This window comes from Rhineura floridana, chromosome 13 (assembly GCF_030035675.1).
Source record: "Rhineura floridana isolate rRhiFlo1 chromosome 13, rRhiFlo1.hap2, whole genome shotgun sequence".
Taxonomy (NCBI): Eukaryota; Metazoa; Chordata; class Lepidosauria; order Squamata; family Rhineuridae; genus Rhineura; species Rhineura floridana.
In genome coordinates, this window is record NC_084492.1 from 26958098 (window position 1) to 26981352 (window position 23255).

At 40.6% G+C, this 23255-nt stretch overlaps 1 protein-coding gene across 2 annotated transcripts in view; it reads right to left on the reverse strand.

Annotated features, from left to right (window-relative positions):
- Positions 1-23255, reverse strand: part of NETO2 (neuropilin and tolloid like 2) — a 56138-nt gene that overhangs the window by 16112 nt on the left and 16771 nt on the right. The window contains exons 2-7 of one of the 2 annotated variants that reach the window (XM_061593959.1): positions 21683-21739; positions 14496-14636; positions 9294-9542; positions 8755-8778; positions 8513-8640; positions 1583-1811 (exon numbers count right to left, since the gene is read on the reverse strand). In XM_061593959.1, the coding sequence (XP_061449943.1) occupies positions 1583-1811; positions 8513-8640; positions 8755-8778; positions 9294-9542; positions 14496-14636; positions 21683-21739 (828 nt within the window). Of the gene's footprint in view, positions 1-1582; positions 1812-8512; positions 8641-8733; positions 8779-9293; positions 9543-14495; positions 14637-21682; positions 21740-23255 lie in introns of both variants that reach the window. The other variant, XM_061593958.1, reaches the window with a different exon arrangement.

A 23255-nucleotide genomic window follows, 5' to 3' on the forward strand; every position in this document is an offset into this window, starting at 1 on the left:
GATAGTATGGAAAGCCGCAGTCGCAGGCTCTGGGGGAAAACTGCTGCGAAAATAGGCTGCAATAGAATGCAAACGCGGCTGTATAAGGTATGCAGGGAAGCCTCCGTCAAGGAGGCAGAGCGGCCAGCGAACTCCCCAAGCAGGGAGAAAAATCGGTAAACAGGCAAGCCACAGCCGTGGACTGCAGAGACCATCCCGGCAAGGTATTAAACGCCGCGGACGAGTCGGGGAAGGCAGAGAGCAGTAATAGCAGGCTCCAGGCGGGGGAGATTGAAAGCGCCGCCCCGGAAAAAAGCCGAAGACAAAAGGAAGCCGCAGCAGCAGGCTCCCGATCGTCAGGGCACGGAAAGGGCAGCTGAGCAGGCTAGGAAAAAACGCAGCCGCAGCTCCTGGTTAAGGCTGCGTCCGCCACTGAGGGAGAGAGACCGCAGCCGCGATCTCTCTAAAGCGTCGTAAGCTTTGTCCTGGGAAGAAAAACACCTGGGCAAGGGGGAACTTCCCCAAGGAATTCTCCAGGAAAGACACACAAACAGTAGTAAAAGACAAGACAGAGGAAAGGGAACAACATGAAATAAACACACAAAACTCCACACTCTGTCACACAAAACTTATCTAGTCACTAGCTACAGATCTTGCACGGACGAAGGCAAGAATGAACTGGGGAGTGGGAGGGGCCTGTCGCCCCTAGTCTTGACTTCAGAAACATTCTTGCCTTCGGACGATAGGTGGAGCTATTACCCGCTTGATGGCATACCTCCTATGGAAAACTGGGAGCTTCCACAGCACAGAGGTTGAATATTTATGCAAGCAACATGTTTCAGTTTTTTATGTTTCTTACAAACATTTCCCAACGTAAAACCAATGTCACCTTACAATAACTGATTTTGAGTTTCAGTGTTTCAAAAGAAAATATCATACAGAATGAAATTACAATGTACCATTGCAAGGCACTGTGTGTGTGTGTATGTGTATATATATAATATGAATGATTATGTCATCAATTGATCAGAGATTATATTAATGCAATTTAAATTTTCATTATAATTCTTGCTATTTCCAATTGTTCTTAACCTTGGAACTTGATTTAAGAAAGGCAGTGACTCCAAAGTCTCAGAAAGAGTGCACTGATGACTGGATGAAAATCGTCAATGATTTCAGAAAGCTTTCCAGTTTCAAAACACCTGATCTATTAAAAAAGAATCTTCTGTACTCTAAACACCACATTAATTATTCATCCTGTAGTTCTGCCATAAATGAAGGTACAGAACTCTCCAAAGAGTTAGGTCACAGTCTCAATCTAAAGAGAGAACATAACACCACACAAGTGTTGCTGTTCCATAATAAGGCAAAGACTGTAAGCTACAACTGTATCTCACAATCTCCTTCTCTTATCCATCTGACATGATATTTTGTATGGTTTAGCATTACCCACCAATTTATAGAAATAATAGTGTCTGTAAGCAGTTGTTATCCAATTCATACAACTCTAATTCATTTCAAGGAGCAAACAGAAAAAAAGTTATGAAAAGTTCTGCACAATATTTTACTAGACTTCCTAACGAATGTGTTATAATACACTTACGATCCACAAATGATGTGAAGAGCATTCTGAACCTGCTTAATCTACTGCCTTCATCTGCCCACATCCGTACCACCCCAATGCCAGTCTGTAGTGTGACATCATTTGCCACTGTGCTGCAAAACTTTGCTTTTAAGTTTTCAATGGAACTGCTTCCATCATATACAGCCACAAAATTTCTCTTGCATTCATTTGAATGTTCCATCTGGTAGTCTAGAAACCTCAAATATATCTGTTGGTAAGGGAAAAGGGGGGAAAAGCACAATTAAAATAGGTGGAGTAATAAACTGCAAAGCCAAATATGCAAACATTACGTTCACATTTTTAAAAAGTACACAGTTTACAAACTTAATTTAGAGGAAAGGTGCAGACAGCTTGTAAACATCTGTTCTAGGCAGATATAAATATAAGCTTGCAACTAAACTAACTAAACTCCTCATCCGTTAATTGTCTAAAACCTAAAAAGAAGTTAAAATAGTGACTAACAGCAATTCCATCCTTAAATAAGAAATCTGTTTTGGAGCACAAGCTAGAACTGAAGTCCCTTCCCATAAAATAGGAACAAGTCTATATTTCTTATTTGTCAATGCAGAGCTATTCTTTTCCCCAAGCAAGTTAAATCTGTATTAGCCAAGGAGCTATAACTGAAGTAGTAAAAAAAGGAAATTATATAATCCATTTATTTGTTAAGCAAGATTCCTTAGTTCTAAATGTTCTCACCCCCCTGACTTACAAAATGGTAACTATAAAACCCAAGAGCAACTTCATGGGTAGAAAGAGTAGAAGACAGTCAATGCTACATAAAAGGATGCAAAGTTTTGCTTCACACGCTTGCATAAATTCCCTGCACCAGAATAATTGTCATTATGTACATTTGATATAATTCCATCCTGGCCAGGAATATTTGTGTTTGGCAATGATTTCCTCAGACTAGTGTCCACTTACAGTGGAAGTGGGTAATGAATTACCACTGAGGTTCTCTTTATAGCATGCTTGCTTGACCAACCAGACTCAGAGAAGGGCCTACTAGCACACTACCTACAGCTAGAATTCACTCCAACAAAATGTCAGTAACATCAGGCTTTAACAAGGAAAGTACATGACAAGAAAAAAATGCGGATAATGCAAAATCCTCATATCCTTGCCCATCTGGTAGTCTCTTTGGATATAATTTTCTTCCCCCAAAGGTCTAAACTTTAAAGATATGAGAGTCTGATGCCCTAACAACTGTGTTTTGTGTGGGGCTTTGGCAAAGGATTTTTATATGTTTTATTATTCTGATTGACAATTTGGCAGAGCAAAGAAAATGCACAGCTCCTGAGGAAGGAGATATATTCTCTGAAATGCATAGAACACGCAATAAATCATCTACATAGCACCAAAGCTTGTCTCCTTTTGTTTCAACCCCTGGCCCTTAAAGGGCCAGTTTCTATGGCGAGAGAGTTCACTACACAAGATACTCACTGGTGTCTCTAATCTATTTAGATGTGTACAAGATGGGCCACATAGTGGTACAGAAAGCAGCATATAGGCAGGCTGATACATTAGCACCCTGTAACCCCAAAGGCCTGATCAATTATTTTTCTCAGTCAAACCCCCACAAAAACTGCTGCTGTTTAGCTCTCCTAGTACATATACAATTTTTCCTCAGACTAAAGTCAAAGTAGCTTTCAGTTTCAGCCTTCAGTTAAGCCGGTAGATGTGATCTAAAAATTTTCTTTGGATAAAAGGCAGCCTAGCTGAACATCAGTGCACAGCCAGAATAGGTGAATGCATGCATTTAGCCTAGTATTTGTTATTTCCTCTTCAGGATTTTGCAAAAACTTTTATGTTAGTGTGGCTTTAATTCTTAACATGAAATTTATTCAAACAATCTACACTATTAACTCACCACGTCACACTTGCAGGTATATACATACATGTTAGTGGTACTATCTCGTATTTTGGTGGATATGAATTTCAAGGTGGGATTTCTTATGATTTTCTGCTTTAGTTATAAAGTGCTAAAATGCACAGTCCAAAAAATTTTTTAGCAAGGTAACCCTATTAGCTTTTAGAATCCTGGCAAACTAAGAGCCTGATGCACCATAAATAATCCAATCAAAGAACTATGAGTTACGAAGAAAATTTAATTCAATAAGCATACAACTGAAGATATGCCTTCCAGCAATATTCGATGACATTTATAAATAAGCATCAGACATTTCAAATACAGATGAATTAGGAGGAAGATAACTAGATTTCTTACTCCTAGAATACAAACTACAGTGCCAATATATTATGGTGCTTTAAGTTTCATAAATCAAAATGCATAGCAAGTATATTGTTTGTATTCCCTTACTCTTAGAATCATAGAATAGTAGAGTTGGGAAGGGGTCTAAACGGTCATTGAGTCTAACCCCCTGCTCAATGCAGGAATCCAGTGAAAGCATACCTGAAAGATGGCTGTCCAGCTGCTTCTTGAATGCCTCCAGTGTTGGAGGTCTACCTCGTCCCTAGGTAATTGGTTCCATTGTCCTACTGATCTAACAGTTAGGAAGTTTTCCCTGATTTTCAGCCATAATCTGTTTTCCTGTAACTTGAGCCCATTTTTCTGGGTCCACTCTGGGATGATCAAGAAGAGATCCTGACCTCTGTGTGACAACCTTTCAAGTACTTGAAGAGTGCTACCATATCTCCCCTCCTCTTCTCAAGGCTAAACATTCCCAGTTCTTTCAGTCTCTCCTCATAGGGCCTTGTTTCCAGTCCCATGACGATTCTTGTTGGCCTCCTCTCAACCTGTTCCAGTTTGTCTGCAACCTTCTTAAATAGTTCTTTAAAAAATACCAGAAAATATTTATGTATGTGTGTATGCATGCATGCAGGCATGCATATGTGTATACACAGATACATATTATATCTGTTGGCATGGTCCTATCTAGTTTTAGATATCTAAGTTGTGAGTAATTTATGTGTGGCCCTCAGCTTCAAGCCCTTTTGAGATTAATCTGCAAGCGTCATCATAGATTGAAGGGAGATGTTATGGAATGTTAACCAAGAAAACAATTTCTCATCATAAGCATGTCTAGAAAAGATATATCATAATGTCTCCAGAACAAGATGCCAAAATAAGAATATGTAGATTTAAAGTAAAAGCTAGACTGATTATGATCTCCTTTTACCTGTCATTATACAACAATGCATGTAATTTCATAAACATGAAGGCTATTCTGTAGTGCATTTCATCTAGTCAATAATCACACAGAACTGCAATACTAAAATAGAGACATGAATCAGAAAACAAATTAAAACTATAGTAGGACCACTCTGCCCCAACCAGATTCCATGAGATGACTCGTGTTAAATTAACTGGGATTTAATGTGTATTGATCTCTATTCTCAAAAATAGAAAAAACAAGGAATGTTGTTGTTGTTATGTGCCTTCAAGTCGATTACAACTTATGGTAACCCTATGAAGCAGTGACCTCTAATAGCATCTGTTATAAACCACCAGGACCGGCGCTAAAGGGCAGCCAGGTTGGGCCCTGGCCGAGGGCCCCTGGGGCCACAGGCAGTGGAGGCTTCAGCCCCTTAGGGAAACCTCGCCTGCCATCTTGGTTAATGGCAGCCCAGCATGGACACCTGCAGAAGACAGAAGAGACAGGTAGGTGGGGTGCACACCAGGACCCGGGGCAGGCTGGTGCCCAACGGCCTTGACATGCCTGGCGCCAGCCCTGTAAGCCACCATGTTCAGATCTTGTAAGTTCAGGTCTGTGGCTTCCTTTGTGGAATCAATCCATCTCTTGTTTGGTCTGCCTCTTTCCTACTCCCTTCTGTTTTTCCCAGCATCACTGTCTCTTCTAGTGAATCATGTCTTCTCATTATGTGTCCAAAGTATGATAACCCCAGTTTTGTCATTTTAGCTTCTAATGATAGTTCTGGATTAATTTGTTCTAACTGTCAGCTTCAGGGCTGGGGGCTGGGCAGTAACGAAGCAGCCGGCAGTTAGCTGGGCAATAAATCAGTCAAGGCCAGGCAGATAACAGAGGCCGGCTGGCAGAAGAAAGGCTTGACAAACTAACCAGTAGCAGTGTCCAAGAGCATTATCCAGGTAGGGAAGCAGAGTTCATAAAGCCAGGGGTCCAGTTCAAAGGTCTAGAGGCTAGCAACGGCGTTACACGCGAGGGGTCACAACCGACGTTGTAGTCAGCAGTCTGCTGCAGCCATGAACTGCCTTTTATAACAGACTCCCTAAGCCAGGTGCCCATGATTAGTCTCCCAGCTGCTCAGAGCTGCTTGTTCTTAAATGACCCGACCTCTTCCTTCATTGCTGTGCTACTCGCTGGCATCTCCTTTCTGCAGGGGGGAGGGGAGCCTCCTGTTCATGCCCAGAATCCGATTGAGGGGCTTCAGCCAGGTCCTGGACATTCTCCAGCTGGGGAAGAGCCAGAGTTGTGTCCTCAGGGGTTCCACTAGTTCCTTCTCCTGGGTCTGCCAACTCTTCCTCTTCCTCCGAGTCCTCTGAAGGGGCCATGACACTAACAGCCAATTATTTGTCTTTTTCACAGTCCATGGTATGCGCAGAGCTCTCCTCCAACACCACATATCAAATGAGTTGATTTTTCTCTTATCTGCTTTTTTCACTGTCCAACTTTCACATCCACACATAGAAATCGGGAATACCCTCCCTAGTCCTAGCCTTCTTCTGATTTCTTGACTATTGTTTCCATTTTGGTTAATGACTGTGCCAAAGTATTGATAATCCTTGACAAGTTCAATGTCCTCGTTGTCAATTTTAAAATTACATAAATCTTCTGTTGTCATTACTTCAGTCTTCTTGATGTTCAGCTGTACTCCTGCTTTTGTGCTTTCCTCTTTAACTTGCATCAGCATTCATTTCAAATCATTACTGGTTTCTGCTAGTAGTATGGTATCGTCTGCATATCTTAAATTACTGATATTTCTCCCTCCAATTTTCACACCTCCTTCATCTTGGTCCAATCCTGCTTTCCGTATGATATGTTCTGCATATAGATTAAACAATTAGGGTGATAAAATACATCCCTGTCTCATACCCTTTCCAATTGGGAACCAATTGGTTTCTTCATATTCTGTCCTTACAGTAGCCTCTTGTCCATAGTATAGGTTTGCACATCAGGACAATCAGATGTTGTGGCACCCCCATTTCTTTTAAAGCATTCCATAGTTTTCATCATCTACACAGTCAAAGGCTTTGCTGTAATCTATAAAGCACTGGGTGATTTTCTTCTGAAATTCCTTGGTCCATTCCATTATCCAATATATGTTTGCCATATGATCTCTGGTATCACTTCTCTTTCTAAATCCAGCTTGGACATCTGGCACTTCTTGTTCCATATATGATATAAGCCTTTGTTGTAGAATCTTGAGCGTTACTTTACTTGCATGGGATATTAAGGTAATAGTTTGATAATTACTGCATTCCCTGGGATCCCCTTTCTTTGGAATTGGGATGTATATTGAATGCTTCCAGTCTGCGGGCCATTGTTTTATTTTCCATACTTGTTGACAAATTTTTGTCAAAATTTGGACAGATTCAGTCTCAATAGCTTGTAACAACTCTATTGGCATGCCATCTGTTCCTGGTGATTTGTTTCTTCCAAGTATTTTAAGAGCAGCTTTTACCTCACATTCTAAAATTTCTGGTTCTTCATCATACAGTTCCTCCATGAATAAATCTGTCATCCTTGCATCTCTTTTATAGAGTTCTTCAGTGTATTGCTTCCATCTTCCTTTTATTTTATCTCGGTCAGTCACTGTGTTTCCCCTGTTGATTATTCAACATCCCTACTCTTGGTTTGAATTTCCCTTTTATTTCTCTAATCTTTTGGAATAGGGCTCTTGTTCTACCCTTTTTGTTGTCCTCTTCTATTTCTATACAATAACTATTGTAAAGGAATAGGTGAATGCATTTTTTCATCGTCATTTAATTTTAGAGAAGAGGGCGACGACGATGATAGCCAGTATGGAGAACAAGTCTTATGAGGAAAGGTTGAAGGAACTTGGCATGTTCAGTCTGGTGAAGAGAAGGCTGAGGGGTGACATGATTGCACTCTTTAAGTACCTGAAGGGCTGTCACATAGAGGAGGGTACAGATTTGTTCTCTGCTGCCCCAGAGGGTAGGACTAGGTCTAATGGTTTTAAGTTGCAGGAGCGTAGATTCAGATTGGACATTAGAAGGAACTTCTTGACAGTAAGGGCAGTTCGGCAATGGAACCGACTGCCTAGGGAGGTGGTGGGATCCCCTTCACTGGATGTCTTCAAGCAGAGGCTAGACAGCTATCTGCGGGAGATGCTCTAGCTGTGGATTTCCTGCTGTGAGCAGGGGGTTGGACTCGATGGCCTACAAGGCCCCTTCCAACTCTATGATTCTATATAGTTTAGGCATTAGCTAGCAAAGTCAGCTTACAGTTATCAGGTTTGGAAAGAAAAGTGTCCACAAAGGCAAAGGCCAATAGTTTCCAATATACTGGGCAGCATGCACCACATTTTTAAGTAAAACATCTTGAGAGCCCAGCCCCATGATAAAGGAATTTTTCTGACCAAATAACAGTACTTTTCTGCATTTGGACTATGTTTAAAATAAAGAATATCAACAGTGGGGAGAGGGGAAATATCAGAGTTTGGAGCCAAGTTGGACCTGTATTAAAATATTTATATCCAAGCTTTTGACCCTTCATGAGGCCCCCAAAACTATTGCTGTTTTTTAAATAGCTGAATGGTGCAGATCAAGTCAGAAAAAAAGTAACATTGTTCATCAGAAGCCATCAAGGAAACCATCTTTATGCCTCATTACAACCAACACATAATTAATTTCAACAAATGAGATACAATATGCAAACCATTACTAATGACCATTCCCAGCTTCCAATGACCTGAAAGCTCATTGCACAGTGAATGTTTCAGTGGACCCACCTTGGCATTTGGAGTAGCCTTAATTGTCCATATGCAGTCCACTGCTTGTCCAGACTTTGTTTTCTCTTCTTGCTCTACCTGACTGGAACGCACTATTCCATCAGCTCCTGACAGCTCAAACTTGCAATCTAGAGCAAAACGGTCACAATGTACTGTCAAACTAAAGGTAAGGGTAATTTAAAATGTAATATGCAAAAGAGATTAGTACTGCAATACTAGACCTGGGATAGGATTTAAAATACCTCCTAGGTATGTGTAGTCAGGATCTGTAATAAAGAAGAAAAAGATAATGAATAATTGAGGCCTAGGAAAGTTCAAGGTTTAAACAGAAAGGAGGACCTTCTAGATGCCAGAAAAATACAGTATTCACTAGCATACTGAATTGAGGAGAAATAGAAAATATCGCTGTTAGAATTCAACAGTAGAAATGTCTAATGTCCTTCCACATACACACAACTTCAATTGTATCTGCATATATATTTATACATCATCCCTGGACAAACCTAGTTAAGCAAGGCCTACAAGGCACCCTGTCATTTAGAATCCTTGTTTGAAATTTCTTCTTATGACATGGAAAACTGGATCACTGCTTATCCTTCTGCGTCAGAAGCAATACAATGTTAATGTTTTGTTCTAGGATGTATATGCAGCCTTCAGTAATAACCAATTGTGAGCAAAATATATTGGGTAGGTATTAATTTGGCCAACTAAAGTCAGCACCACTTCGGCAAACTCTCTAATAGGCTAAACACGAAAAATCTGCAAAAAGCACAATTTTTACCTGGTATAAATGAATATTTTGCTTTAAATCCCTGTCCTTCTATCTCTTCATCCGAAGTAAACTTTATCCACATAAATCTCCCTGTTGATCTAATTAGGGTAGGACTTTTCGGACCACAGTAGCGATCAATGAGTGTGGAGAAACCAAAAGGTCCATCTCGAACTTCTAGGTGGTCAAATCGACATTCAAATGAAGGCTCTATGTAGTATGGTTCATCAAAAGTCAATTCTATTCTTTGGCGTGGGGCAGCTATGACAAAGTAAAAACACAAGTAAAAACAGATTAATATAACTTTCAGCAACAATTAAAGCAATTTCCAGAAAGATATTATGTTCTATGTTTCTCAGAACAGGTCTGGAGTTAATTACTACTACAATCTTCACCTGAACACAAATATAGATCTTAGCTTAAACAGAGTTTAAGATGTCCACTGAGAAGTATTTCCCACTGACTCCAATGCAACTTGCTTATAGGTAAGTGGGCACAGGACTGCAGCCTAAACATTCCATAGAACATGCAACAAAATCACACAAATGTTAGAGATGTGAGAGTGCCATAAATTTGTCACCCCTGGATTTGTTGCAGTCATTATGGAATTTATCCCAAGGTGCTATGTTTATGTTTAAATCCTTTTTTAAAAAGGAAACAACAAAATAACATTTAAAAAAGTACCTATTTACACATTTATAGCCCATCTTATATGAATAGATTATTCACAAGGCAGCTTAAAGTCAAAAGCAATAAAAAAATTTCATCAATACATACAACAAAGTAACCAAGACAGCAATAAACAAAAATAAACCAAATACCTACTGTAGGATATTACTCTGATTAAAGCACTTGGTTTATACTGAGTTCATGCCAGTCTGAAATTAATGATTGCTTCCCAGATACTGAGTCATTCAAGTGTCATCTTCAATGTGCTATTGAAATGGCATATTGCTCAACAAGGAGGGAAAGTATTACTACTACTACTACTACTACTACTACTACTACTATATATCCTAGCCTTCCCTCAGAAGTAGCCCAGGGCAAACATCAGATCAGAGCCTCCTTTCCAGATGAAAAGGCTGAATGCAAGAACACAAAACTAAATGGACAGTACCATTTCATCCAGCATTCACATGTTTTATTAAGGACATTTATATCTCACCTTTCTTCCACCATGGAACTCAAGGTGCTACATACAAGGTTCCCAGACACTTTCCCATCTGGAACCAGACTCAGATCTGATTATTATTATTATTATTATTTATACCTCACCTTTCTTTTCATAATAGAAACCCAAGGCGGCTTACACTTTGCCTGTGTGTTTGCACTGCACCAACCTCCCTGCTGCCTCACCTCTTCCCCTCCCAGTAAGCAACAGTGACCTACTTGCTAGGAAACTAGTGTTAGTAGCTCCACCCCACTTGGCAAGCTGCTTCTGCATCTCCACTATTCTTCTTTACTGCACCATGAGGTAAAACAGCTTAGGGTTACATATGAACCAGCACTTGTGATATGTTTCTCTCCAATGCATGAGCAGAAGCCAGGATTTGTTTTGGCTTAAAGCCAATTTTCCACATAATAATAAAAAGCACTGGTTTGCACATATAGTTTGAATATAGATACTGAAAAATGAAGTTTTTGTTGCAAGTTTTTGTTGCAATGTGGAAAGTGGGTTTTGTTTCTTCACCATCCTTCCACTGCACAGCTGATTTAATATTTGAGTATGGTATAACATAGTGAGACATATAACAATTGATAACATTTTTCACAAAAGCACGAAAATCATACTATATGGACTATGCATCATGATCATTTTAAGATATGGGGGCGTGTGTGATTACACATTTGAACATCCACAGCCAACTGAGCATGGTATAAACACACAGTGACTTGTATGGCCATCATTTTATTTTATTTTATTTTGTGAAGATGTGGGGGGGATGGATTAATTAGAGATTGATGTTATAATTGTACTTATATGTTGTATTTTAAATTTTTATGTACGCCGTCTAGAGTGGCCGTTAATTCGGCCAGATAGGCGGCTTAGAAATAAAATTATATTATTATTGTTATTATTATCATGCTTTTTAATTAAAACACCAGCTTTAGACTATATGTGGGCTAATGCATTGTGACCATTTTGAGATATGGGGTTATGTGGTAATGTGCATATACAGCCAATTCAATATTTGAGCATGGTACAACATCTTGTGAATAGTGACACAAGATGATATGAACATAGTTCATGAAATCATTAAAAGCACAAGCAACAGCTTTGAACAAACATATAGTTAATTTTTTTAGAAATTCTGGACATAATATACATGTGCCCATACAGAAAGATCTGATATATGAAATCATATTATTATACTACTACCACTACTACTACTACCATTATGTCTATGTTAGTGGCATGTAAGGTTCATAGAATCAAGCAGAAGTTTGTACATATGTCGCAAAAAAAGCAATTTCAGCTATTCATTTAATAAAAATCCATGCTGATCAATATTGTTTCAGGTTATAATTGATGGAACATTTCCCCTCATAAGAGCAGAGTGCAATGCATGGAGAGTCAATTTTTTTTCACTTGCCACTCTTTCAACATCTTTCATACAGTCACAAGAGAGCAGTCCATAGCAAGTCTGGGAAGCTTTAGCAAGTACTGTCCAGAGGGGCTCAAATAGTCCACCATCCATCTGAATTTAGCCAAGTATATTGGGGAAGGAAAGGCAGGTCTTGAAAATACTTTCTGGCCACAGATGTGACCACCCTGATAGACTTTCTTCTTTACATGGTACTCAAGAGAAGCTTGCATTGGTGGAATTCTTTTCACAGTTCCTTTTTTAAACAGCTTCTTTCTTGCCTTGTCCACATCACTTCAGGTGCTTGTGCAGTCACAGAGCTGTCTGATGAACTTCTCAAATTGTATGAATAGTTTATTCCAGATTGTTATATGGGACATATGCCAATCTTTGCAAGTGCATCAGTAATCTCTGGCAGAACATTCCACATGGATCAGGCTGATATGTTAGCAAATGATTACACATCCTGTAAATGCATGGAACGTTGGAAAAGCATGTGATTTCTCAGGCCCTAGGCAGGTGGATTTTTAATCTACATTTCTTCTTCAAACATGAAGATCATGCATGCCCTCCTTCACTGTCTGATGGTCCTTCCATTTTCTTGGTTCAGATACAACTCCTACAACATTCTGTTGCATGATACAGTTGCTGAACGTCTGCTACAGAGGTCCCATACCATATACATTTCACAGGTGCCCAGGATGTATGGCATGTACACACATGTATTACCACTTGCCCCATCACGATGCATTAATGTGCATTTGGGTATAAATTTGGTTCTTTTATGAAATATGCATGATTGTTGTGAAAAGTTGTTTATTTATGTATAAAAGTATTTCTATGCTGCCATATCATAAAATATCAGGACAGTGAACAATATTAAAACACAAAACACCATTTGAAAACAGATAATCATTCATAATCGCAAATAAAAATTAAACAGGTGAAAGGGCTGTTTGCAAAAAAAAAAACCTCTTCAAGAGATTGATGAACATCAAAAGTGAGGATGCTTGCCAAATCTCTGCTGGAAGAGGGTTCCACTTGGGGAAGGATCGTAGCTCAGTGGTAGAGCATCTGATGGCCCCAGGTTCAATCCCCGGCATTTCCAGATAGGACTGGGACAGACCCCAGTCTGAAACCCTGGACAGCTGCTGCCAGTTAGTGTGTAAACAATACTGAGCTAAGTGGACCAACAGTCTGACTCAGCATAAGGCAGCTTCCTATGTCCACAGCATGGGACTGGTGACACTAAATGTCTGACAACTAGCTGAAGCCAGTTGGGCCTCTGCAATTAATTGCCATACAAATTAACATTAAATTAATGTCAGAAATACAAAGAATGCTGTAATCTGTCTCCACGTTATTTCCTGCAGTGGAAATTTTGAACTTATCAGTACTTGAAATTTGTAAAGAATGTGCATTTATGTGTGTGTTTCAGACAACATAGTAGCAATGATTTTTTTAAAACCTGCTCTTGCTCAGTTTAATATATTTTGTGGTATTTCCATTTAGGGGCCAAGTGATTTAAATACTCAGTAGCTGGCTAGATATTTGGATGTTGTTTCCCTAATCTTTACCCTAATTATATTATTTGTTGAAGGAGATTTGGAACTTCTGAAATCCTAATCCCCACCTCCAGAATACTTATTATAAACTGCTAGTGGTATTAGACAGAATAATTAACTCATCCTCCTTGAATTAGTCTAGTGACTCTAGTCCTTTTTAGAACTCTCACCCTCCCTGTCATGGTCTGATCAGAAAATTGCCTTTAAGGTAGTATTTACATTTCAATGGATTCCTTTACTGACTCCAATGGAAGCTTCCCCTGAAATGTATCCACTGCCTTCAGAGAAGCAATTTCCTTTGGACTGTGGCAGGGAAAGAGAGGAAAGTAAAATTCTCCTTCCCAACAGTTCTGAAGTTGCTTAGGCTTCCCCTCAGCAAAGCAAAAAAATGTGCACAATTAATTGCATTCATTCAGGTAATGTCATATCTAGTTTTGACCCAAGAGTAAATTTAAGACTCCACCTCTTAATGAATCCACATGCAGATATATTTGGTCAGTCTGTGCAAAAGTAATGTCCAACTTATATCCATACATTCCCCTCCTCTATTAGTGATACACCATCCCCTACGTTGGAGATAACAAAAGTGACTGTTTATTGTGCACTCAGGTGCACCACAAATATGAAACTGACCAAAAAAAGGGTAAGATCAAAAGGCAAATGCTTTTAAGTAAATGTAGATTTTCATTAGCTATAACAGAATTAGGAGTTTCCAGTGAAGGGAGCATCTACTTAGCATGGCCCAAGCAAATCTTAAAATTCCAGGGCCTTTTGGAATAACTACAGACTTAAGTCACCAGGACATAAATAGAGTTGTGTGCTCTTAACATGTAAACACTGCTGAGCTCCGGGTTAATACATTTCAGAATGTTTGGCTGTTGCATTGGAATCAAGGTTTGCATTTCATTCTTGGGCATGTTGCCTGAAAGACTGTCAGTCTTTTGCCAATATTTTCTCAAATTTTATTTCATTTCAGTGTCACTAAATTTTCTTTAAAATGTGTTAAATATGCATACTTTTAGCAATGGAGTACAAAAACAAATGTAAAAAAAAGATATCAATACCTTCTAAAATATAGACACACTCCTGGTTGGGTGGGTAAAAGTTAGGAAAGTTTGGTGAAGCAAAGTGACCTCCGTTGCTTGTTTGCACCCAGCCACTACACTGGGTAGATCCTAAGCGATTACCTTCAATATTCTGCCCACCTTTTTGAAGAAAACACAAGAACACAATTTGTAATCATCCTGGTAAATCTCCACAAACAACAATGGGGAACTAGTATGAATTCAGGAACATTTAGAGAAGTGTGAAACTAGTTCATAACTAAGTCCCATTCCACACATTAGTCTGAGACTTGAGGATAAGGTCAGTTTAACTTGGACTTTGCAAAGATGGAATTCCTCAAGAATCTTTAAAACACACTAAATGTGAACAAGGGAACGTTACTTAAAACTGTTACTCTTCAAGGCTAGAAAGATCCCATGAAAAGGGCTCCAAGATTGCCAAAGTAAAGATTCCATTTCATCCTGATGCTTGGAGGAAACACTGTTGTTCAGAGGTGGAAGAGCAGCATACTGAAAAGGTGGGTAGTGTTGCAGACAGTGTCCATAACCGAGTTCTGCTCACCATAGGATTCCTCAAAAATTTCCAGAATCTCAAAAAATTTCTATGACCTAATGTTGTGATACCCACACCTTTACAGAAAAAAAATACCCCCCATCTTAAAATTAGAATTCAACTAGTTGTTTCTTTTCTCTACAGGAAAAGAGAGTGAGGAATGGACTGCAAGCTGCTGTTCCTCCCAAGAGACGGAGACTTAAAATGCAAAGGTGCAGATAACGCATATAAACATCATGTAAGGAGACTTAAATGTCAATTTATTTCCAAATAAGCTAGCCAAGTGTTAATTACTCAACAGTGACTTTTCCCCTCACAAATGCTTCTTAGTCAGGGACCAATTAATACACACTATTGCCTTGTGAAAAAAGTTAATTAGCATAGGCCTTTAATGTCAACATCATATGAGCGTGTGTTGAATTGAGATACTTTATTCTTCAATCTGCATGGCTGGATTTGTCATAAAACTATGAATAAGCATGGTGCTCTTGGACTTCTCTCTCATCCCTCTTCTCCTTCCATTCAGCACTAACTTCAGGGCAGAGATCCTGGTTCACTTTAAGCCAGAGTTAGCAGTTTCATTCAAATTAGGTCACTCCAGCTTAACGTTGGTTAAAAAAAATGGAAATTGGTACTTGCCATGAATTGAAGTTTGATTAGTGGGATGGAGTACATTCACTCTTGATGAATCCTCCCTCTGGACCAGTCAGACAGGGCCTTGAAAGATTGGCAGCTCCTCTTCTAGGGGGAGGAGTTGTCCCTCTCTCCAGACTAGAAACAACTCATCCTCAACTAGTATGTATCACTGAAAAAACTCAAGCCAACAAAGGAATGGTAAAGATAGATAACTGAAATAAGTTCACTTAGAGCAGGGCAGGCACAAAACCAGATCCACAACTGAAGGACAGACAAGGGTAATAAAACATGTTGTAGGGTATATTCAGCGAAGGCCACAGCCCTAAGAGGCACCCACATCCCAGCAGAGGAAGGAACGGAGGGCCTAATGTACTCCATCCACTCATTAAGCTACAATTCACGGTAAGTACCAGTTTCCATTTTTGCCTGAGTGGGATGGAGTACATTTGATCTTGAGGATGTAACAGAGCAGTACCCCAGACAGAGCCAGGTGGGCTTCTTTGTCCCTAACTAATGTCTAACAACCCTCTGCAATACCTTCATGCCAAAGACGGTGTCTGATAATGAATCTATTTCATACTGTCCAATGCATGTGTGTGTATGAGGAGGCCCAGGTAGCAGCTCTACAAATACCGACACAGGAAAATTCCCAAAGCCATGGACTTCAGGTCCAGGTAAATGACCTGAAATCCTAAGACACCATCCCCAAAAGATTATCTGGATGAGAAGAGCACCCCAACTAAAAGGGCTGGCAGCTGTGGTCAGGATCAGTCTCTGCAGCTTCCTCAACTCACTCACTCACTTAATTGAAGAGGAAGCAACTATCACTGTGCCATGTCTCGAATGGACACCAGAATTCTCACCTTTGCTAGAATGGGATCTACAAATGGAAGTGGAAGCTACTGAAGACACCAGGAGAAATAACAACCATCAGTCCAGTTTGGAGCCTGAAACCATCAGATGATGCCACCTGAGATGCCAGGATGCATCTTGCCATCAGATGAGAAGGAACATGCCTAATGGACACCAGTAAAGTTAGCCAACTATACTCTAGAATGATTTGACATTAGGCAAAAGTCTGAGAACCTTCTCCAGCTAGATGAAACTTCTCAAACTTATGTGGGTGCATCTGCAGCAAAATCATCTTGCCCTGAGGGCAGAAAAGAAGACAAAAGCTGAGGAATTGTCACAATCCAGCTGCCATAGTGGCCCCTCCCTCCTTCTCCAAGTTGTCACAATAGGGGTATCTGCAGCAGAACCATCTTGCTCTGAGGGGAATGAGAAGCAACAGTAACAGCTTCTTCTTAAACAAAAAATCTGTCTTTTCCATTTTGTTTTGTTTTTTAAAAAATCTGTACTTATTGCTTTAATAATCTTATGTAAACAGCTTTGTGAGGTCCACCTGAAAAACGGTATATAAATGCCTTAAATAAATAAGCAAGCAAGCAAGTGTGTTGGCAGAAAGTTACTATGCCACAGTAACCCATGCAGCGCCAGCCATCCCCTTGATTAAACTATTGTTTAAAGGGTCATAAAAGACCACTAAAAGGCTTGGGGCTGCTTTTCTCTCAATTAGACCGTATTTTAAAAAAGCATATTTTTTTCCTTGATTGTATTAAACACAACTTCAAAAAGGGATTATCTGTCAGAAAAGGAATAAAGAAATTTATATTTCAAACATACACTTTATTTAATACTGAACTGCCAATATCTAATATCTTGTATGTACAAGTATCTAAACTTGTACGTACCATCATGTGCAAGCCATAACTCACAAAACGTACAGAAAATAAAGCTGGAGCTGAGTATTCCAGGAGCACCTTAGCCAATGAAATGAAAACCTAACAAAAGTGAGACAACTATGCCCTTACAATGGCTAAGGGCAAAGCCTTGCGAAACCAGAAAAATAGACAAGCCCATCAATCTTTTCCATCCACAAGGGTACCTGACCACCACTCCTCATGGACTCATGAGGTAAACATCTAAATAATTTCACACTGCAGCTTAAAAGAGCCAACTGTTCCTATAAAAGCTTCCACATATATGTATTATAGGCCCTTAACAAACCCCTTTTGAATCCTCAAGAAAAAACTGCTAAGAGATTCCTATTTATTTACCTATTTACCAACTGTGTTCCCCTAGCTTCCCCAGTTTTTCTGCTTTTGCCTTGGAAATGCTCCCTGACTCATGGGCCTAGGAGTATGAGAGTCAGCTCTCTAGAGGGGAACCTATTGACACTGATACTCCAGAACCCTGGGGAGGGGGAAGGGAAGGGGGAAAATTCCTTAGCTAGAGGCCTACTCCCATGGCTGTGCCCAAAATACTCTCCTCCCTATTAGTTCTGATGAGAAAAAAAACTAACCTCTGTACAGAACTATCTGAAACACGTTAAAATTCCTCGCATAACATCTCACCCCTCATATTGCTGAGGGAGGAGAAAAGAAGGGAACTGACATAGATAAACTGAAGGTTGACAAGGTTTGAGGAATCGCCTTGAAACCCCTCCACACAGAGGGGATACACTGGACCTACAGATAACTACAAACCGACTGACATATAACCCCCCCATCAGTGAGTACACTACACATATCCATAGCCCCATGCCTTGACCTAAACCCCTGGCATCAGGACAGGAACACAGGGCAGAGAAGATACTCTGCCACCTACAGTGGGTTCCAGCTCTAAGCATCAGACTTGAACAATTAACACAATCTCCCAAAAGCTTGATGAGTACAGCTGACAAACTCTGGTTAAAGAGACCCAACATCAGCCATTAAAGCAGAAACAAAGGAAACCCCAACCAATTAAAAAATACAAGGAAAGAGCCCATTCAGCCTTCTGAACAGTAAGGAAGACTTGTGGGGAAAAAACAAACTCCCACTGTAGGCAGTTTAGCGGGAGAGGAAACTTTTCTTTTTTTTAGAACCTGTAACCAGGGATTGGGATGATGGTTCAGGCTCTACAGGCTGTTCCTTAATTTATTGCAAAATCCATCTGGCCATAGCTGAGGAGGCAGTGGAAAATTTCAGGGGCAGATCCCAGTTCCTCCCTTGAAAATTCATAGCAGAAGCAGCCTCAGACTTCTTATTGGCTGGCTCCACATACACTAGAGAAAAACTGCTGGAGGATCGAATAGGAGGAGACCCCAGAGAATGGTACCATGAAAGAGGACTGTGGGATCTCCCCCTAATGTGACATTAGATGCAAGGAGCACTTTACCCATATGTCTCCTGCATGCAGAAGATCTGCCCTTGCCAGAGTAGGCCAAATGTAATGAGACAGACCCCTTAATCTCCTGGGATTATATATATACACATCCAAACTGGAAGGAGACATAGGAGAAACACTGTCTATATCAGAAAAAGCAGGTTACTCGCCCCTCCATGCTGATAATAGCACACTGATTCATGATAGAATCAAGGCAGTTATAAGGCCTTGTAGCCACCCTAGAAACTAATTTAGCCTTGTGAGGGCTAGTCCATTTAGCTTTCCAGGTGGCAACAAAAGCCTGAGGAAAAGAAACTGTGACAGGTTTACCAAAAGTGGAGGGAATGACCTTCTATGCACCCATAGGTGATAACCGGGAGGAAGTATACTGAATTGGACCTTCAGCCTCAGGAAGCTTCAAGGACCTCTGCGCTTCTGCCACTAAAGCCTGAAAAGCCTCAGAAAGCAAACCACCTTGGTTGAGGCTGCTCCACCAGCACTACTGCCTCAAAAAGCTCACCCATCTCCCCAGCAGGTTCATAGGGTGAACATAAGGGCCAGGCAATGTTCTTTCAGCCCTTCAGGGAACTGTTGAAGGTGAAAACATTATCAGCAGCATCTGCCCTTGAGCCCATGTCTTACTCAGCTCCACAACAATAGAAGTACTCCTGGAATAGGGGGAGGAAGGAGGCCCCACAGAACTGCTACTTGAGGGAGACCTGTGGGACTTTTTTCTCTATAGCTCCTGGAATGTGCCTTACTTCCACTGTTTCCTTTATGAACGTTCGGAGAAGAGGACCTCCCCTTCCTGTGTGTACTATGAGGAAACTTGAAAAAGCAGGGGTGTACCCAGGCAAGAAACTTTTGAGAAAGCCCCATGAATGACATAGGAAAAAGCATTACTCAGCCCACCTGTAGAATGAGCGGGTGGACAAGAAACTTTTCCTTCAAAGTGCTGGGCACTGTCAGAGAAAGAGGCATTTGAGTCTGACTAGTCCCCTGACAGATGACCATCACGGCCAGAGGCGGTAGAAGCAACAGGCAAAGCCAGAAAAGACAAGGCATGGCTCCCCCTGCCTGGCCAAGCATGATACAACCAGTGTGCCACTCAATCCCCCAGCAATTCTCAAGCCTGAGGATGTTAGCAGAGACTACAGAAAGGTGAAATTTAAAGCCTCACTCTTCAAAGATGCAAGGAGGGGGGCAATCAAGCAGTCTTGCGGGGTCTGATATTCTCAAATGCTTGATTAATGGAGCAACACAATGATCTAGTAGAAATAGCACTCAAGCTGAGTTCAGCTCAAACAAAATGGTGGTCCCACTTGATGTATTGCAGGATCCTCCAAGCTATGTCATGCCTGTCATGAACCAAAATAAGAGCTCCCTCCAGAGAACTCCAATGAAGGCATAATGTCCCTTGCAACTTGACACTTCACCCTCCAGACCAAAAGGGGAAAGCAAGGTGAAGGGAATAAAAAAGACACTCATGCAAACACAAACAGGGCAAAGGAAAGAGTAATGAGCTGAGGTAAAAAATTATTGCTAATATAGCAAAAACTGTAGGAACACCAAAGGGAGACAGTAGGAAGTACAGGAAAAAACACCAACTCAAAAAATATATTTTAGAAAAGACATAAGGCTTGAGAGAGAATAAGAGGATCCTGTCATCACCAGTCACAGGGATCAGTGGGAAATTTCACAAACTCCTCACTTCTACAGTGACCACTCTCCTTCCCACTAGCCAAACTGGATGAGGAAGAAACCATACCCACATTTTCTGTAATCAAATTCATAGACTGTGTAATGTTGTCTGTATTAGAAACAAGGGAAGCAGTGTAGTCTGACAGATGTGCATTCCTTAAAACCTCTTGCAACACCAACAGGAGGAGCTCTTGTGTTCTCCATAACCAGTAAGTATAAGGAGCAACACAAAATGGATGCCACAAAAAAGAGCTGGAAAGAATGAAGCCGAGAAATCACCCACAACAAGAAACAACAACTGCAAGAAACAAGGGCTTTCAGGTGTTGCCAAACAAAGCACTATTCTCTTGCTATTCTTTTAACCACGGGCTAAAAGACAAGATGACTATTATCAAGGTGGAAGGAGGACACCTAGCCATAGTGTGCCAATCCCACTCCTCCCCCACTGAGCCAACTGGGAAGACAAGGCAGGGGAATAGCCTGAGTAGCGAACCCGCTTCACTGCTTAACTTGAGGTCTCTAGCCCTGAACCAGAGTGCAATAAAACAAGTGGTGGGTGGTTGCATGGGAGAGTTATCCCAGCTGCCGCCAAATTGTGCACCCACCACAATATAGGTTCTGCCTGGAATGAGATCTGCAGAACTGCTGAGGGAGCAGCCCAAACTAGTCCCACAGAAACAAAAAGAAACACTCCACAGAACACAGGGGTAAGAGGAGGAAAAAAATCCCCTCAATATAAACAGGACAACACACAAGAAAAAGAAGAACTGTGAGAAAGTAAAAGCAAAAAAAGCAACTCAGGGAATTTTACTAACAGGAATAAAAAAAAACAACCTATTCTAACCAAGGCAGGGCAGTCTGGAGACAGGGATGACTCCTCCTCCTGGAAGAACTGTCAATCTTTCATGGTCCTGCCTGCCTGGTCCAGAGGGAGGAGTCATCTTCAAGAGCGAAGGTCTTCCATCGCAGTCCAGCAAATTAGGATAATAACCTAGGAACAACAGTACAACAGCCATTTTTTAATTTCAAACTTTTGTATACAAACATGTAATTACAGTAGTTTTTTTCCAGAGAAGTTCTTGTACTGTACCTTGAGTCTTTTGAGCCACAGCAATTCCTTCCACTACAAGTATAGTTATCAAGAACACTGGTGAGAAAAAACAGCAAAAAACACAGATGTATAAATAGAGCAAAAGGCATTGTATCTTTTCACACCTTTCCTGTGAGACAAGTTTGGGTCTCTCAGACTAACTTGCTCAAGATTCTCTTTATTTAGAAGGCAACAGTCAGTAAAATCCCACAACTAATTAACAACCACTCTTTTAAGGAATTTCATCATTAAAACAACTTGGTTTTCTGCAACCATAATTTTCATGGGCAGAGCAAACCAACTTGCCAGAGGCTGGCAAGAGCGAAGCTGGCGGAGATGGAGATGGCTGAAGGGGCTGCCACATCCAGCTGCTGCTCAGAGGCCTCTTGGAGGAGAGGATACTGGCTGTGCCGACAGGACATGGTGGAAGGAAACAAAATACATGTTTCCTTCCTCCACCCCTTTTCCCAGTGTACCGGCTGCCGCGACGGAGGGCCACAGGAGGGAGCTGAACAGGATCTGGATATCACTTAAGCTTCCCCACCCCTCCTGACACGCCCCCATAATGCCCCTTTTGCAAGCTTTGTGCCGGCTCGCCTTATGCTGAGCTGGGCTTTCCTGGCGGATTCTCCATCTGAGCTGCCGGGTCTTATGTCAGCATAGCCCAGCTGAACTGGGACCCAGCTGGCTCAGCCAGAAGTCCGCCATATCCAACCTGCCTCAGTCTGGCATAAACAGCAGTTGGATTGCATCCTAACTGTTGTTTTTTTCCTAACTCATAAAGGGACCAATGCAGTAAAATTGTTTTTGCTGTTATGCCAATACTTCAGTTTTTTGGGATGAATTCAAAGTGGTTGTTTTTAAATAGCAAATCGGATTGAATATCAACTTCTGTACAGAAATGGTGCTTTATAGTAAACTTCAGTGAAAAGGGATTAAAGACATTCTTCATTTATGGTGGTGCAAACAAATCAAGAGAAATCTTGCTGACCCCTATTATTGGTTTCAAAAATGAACAATTGATTCCTCTTCACTTTCAAAATTATTATTCAGTTTCTTCACAGTTCTCACCCCAGACCAAATTGGTTAAGTTAGTTACATTTTACATCAAAGTTTATTTAAGATTCCTGTTTTTGTTGGAACTTCTGGTTTTCTCTATCTTCCTGCAATCTGTTTTAGTCATTATACTTAAAATCATTTCTACATCATCTGTAGATATAACATCTTTCACATACATTAGCAACAAAACCAAACAATCCAAAACAATCTTCAGATCCAAATCAGTATTCAGTAATTTTCCCTGTTAATTTCATATCTATCCAAATCATTTTAACTTTAGGAAATGATGTATAAAATCAATATTTAGAACACCACATGTCCAACAAAAGTTAGAATTATACATTTTATTCAACCTTGAAAATGTAAGGTATTGCCTACAGAACACTTCTTTCATATCTGATGCCATGACATAGGATGTACTGTGTCCTATAATGTACTACCACATTTCGCTGTATTTTTCCCCATATAGTTCCCATTTTCTTTTAAGCATCACAAGTGGAGATTTTTAGAAAAT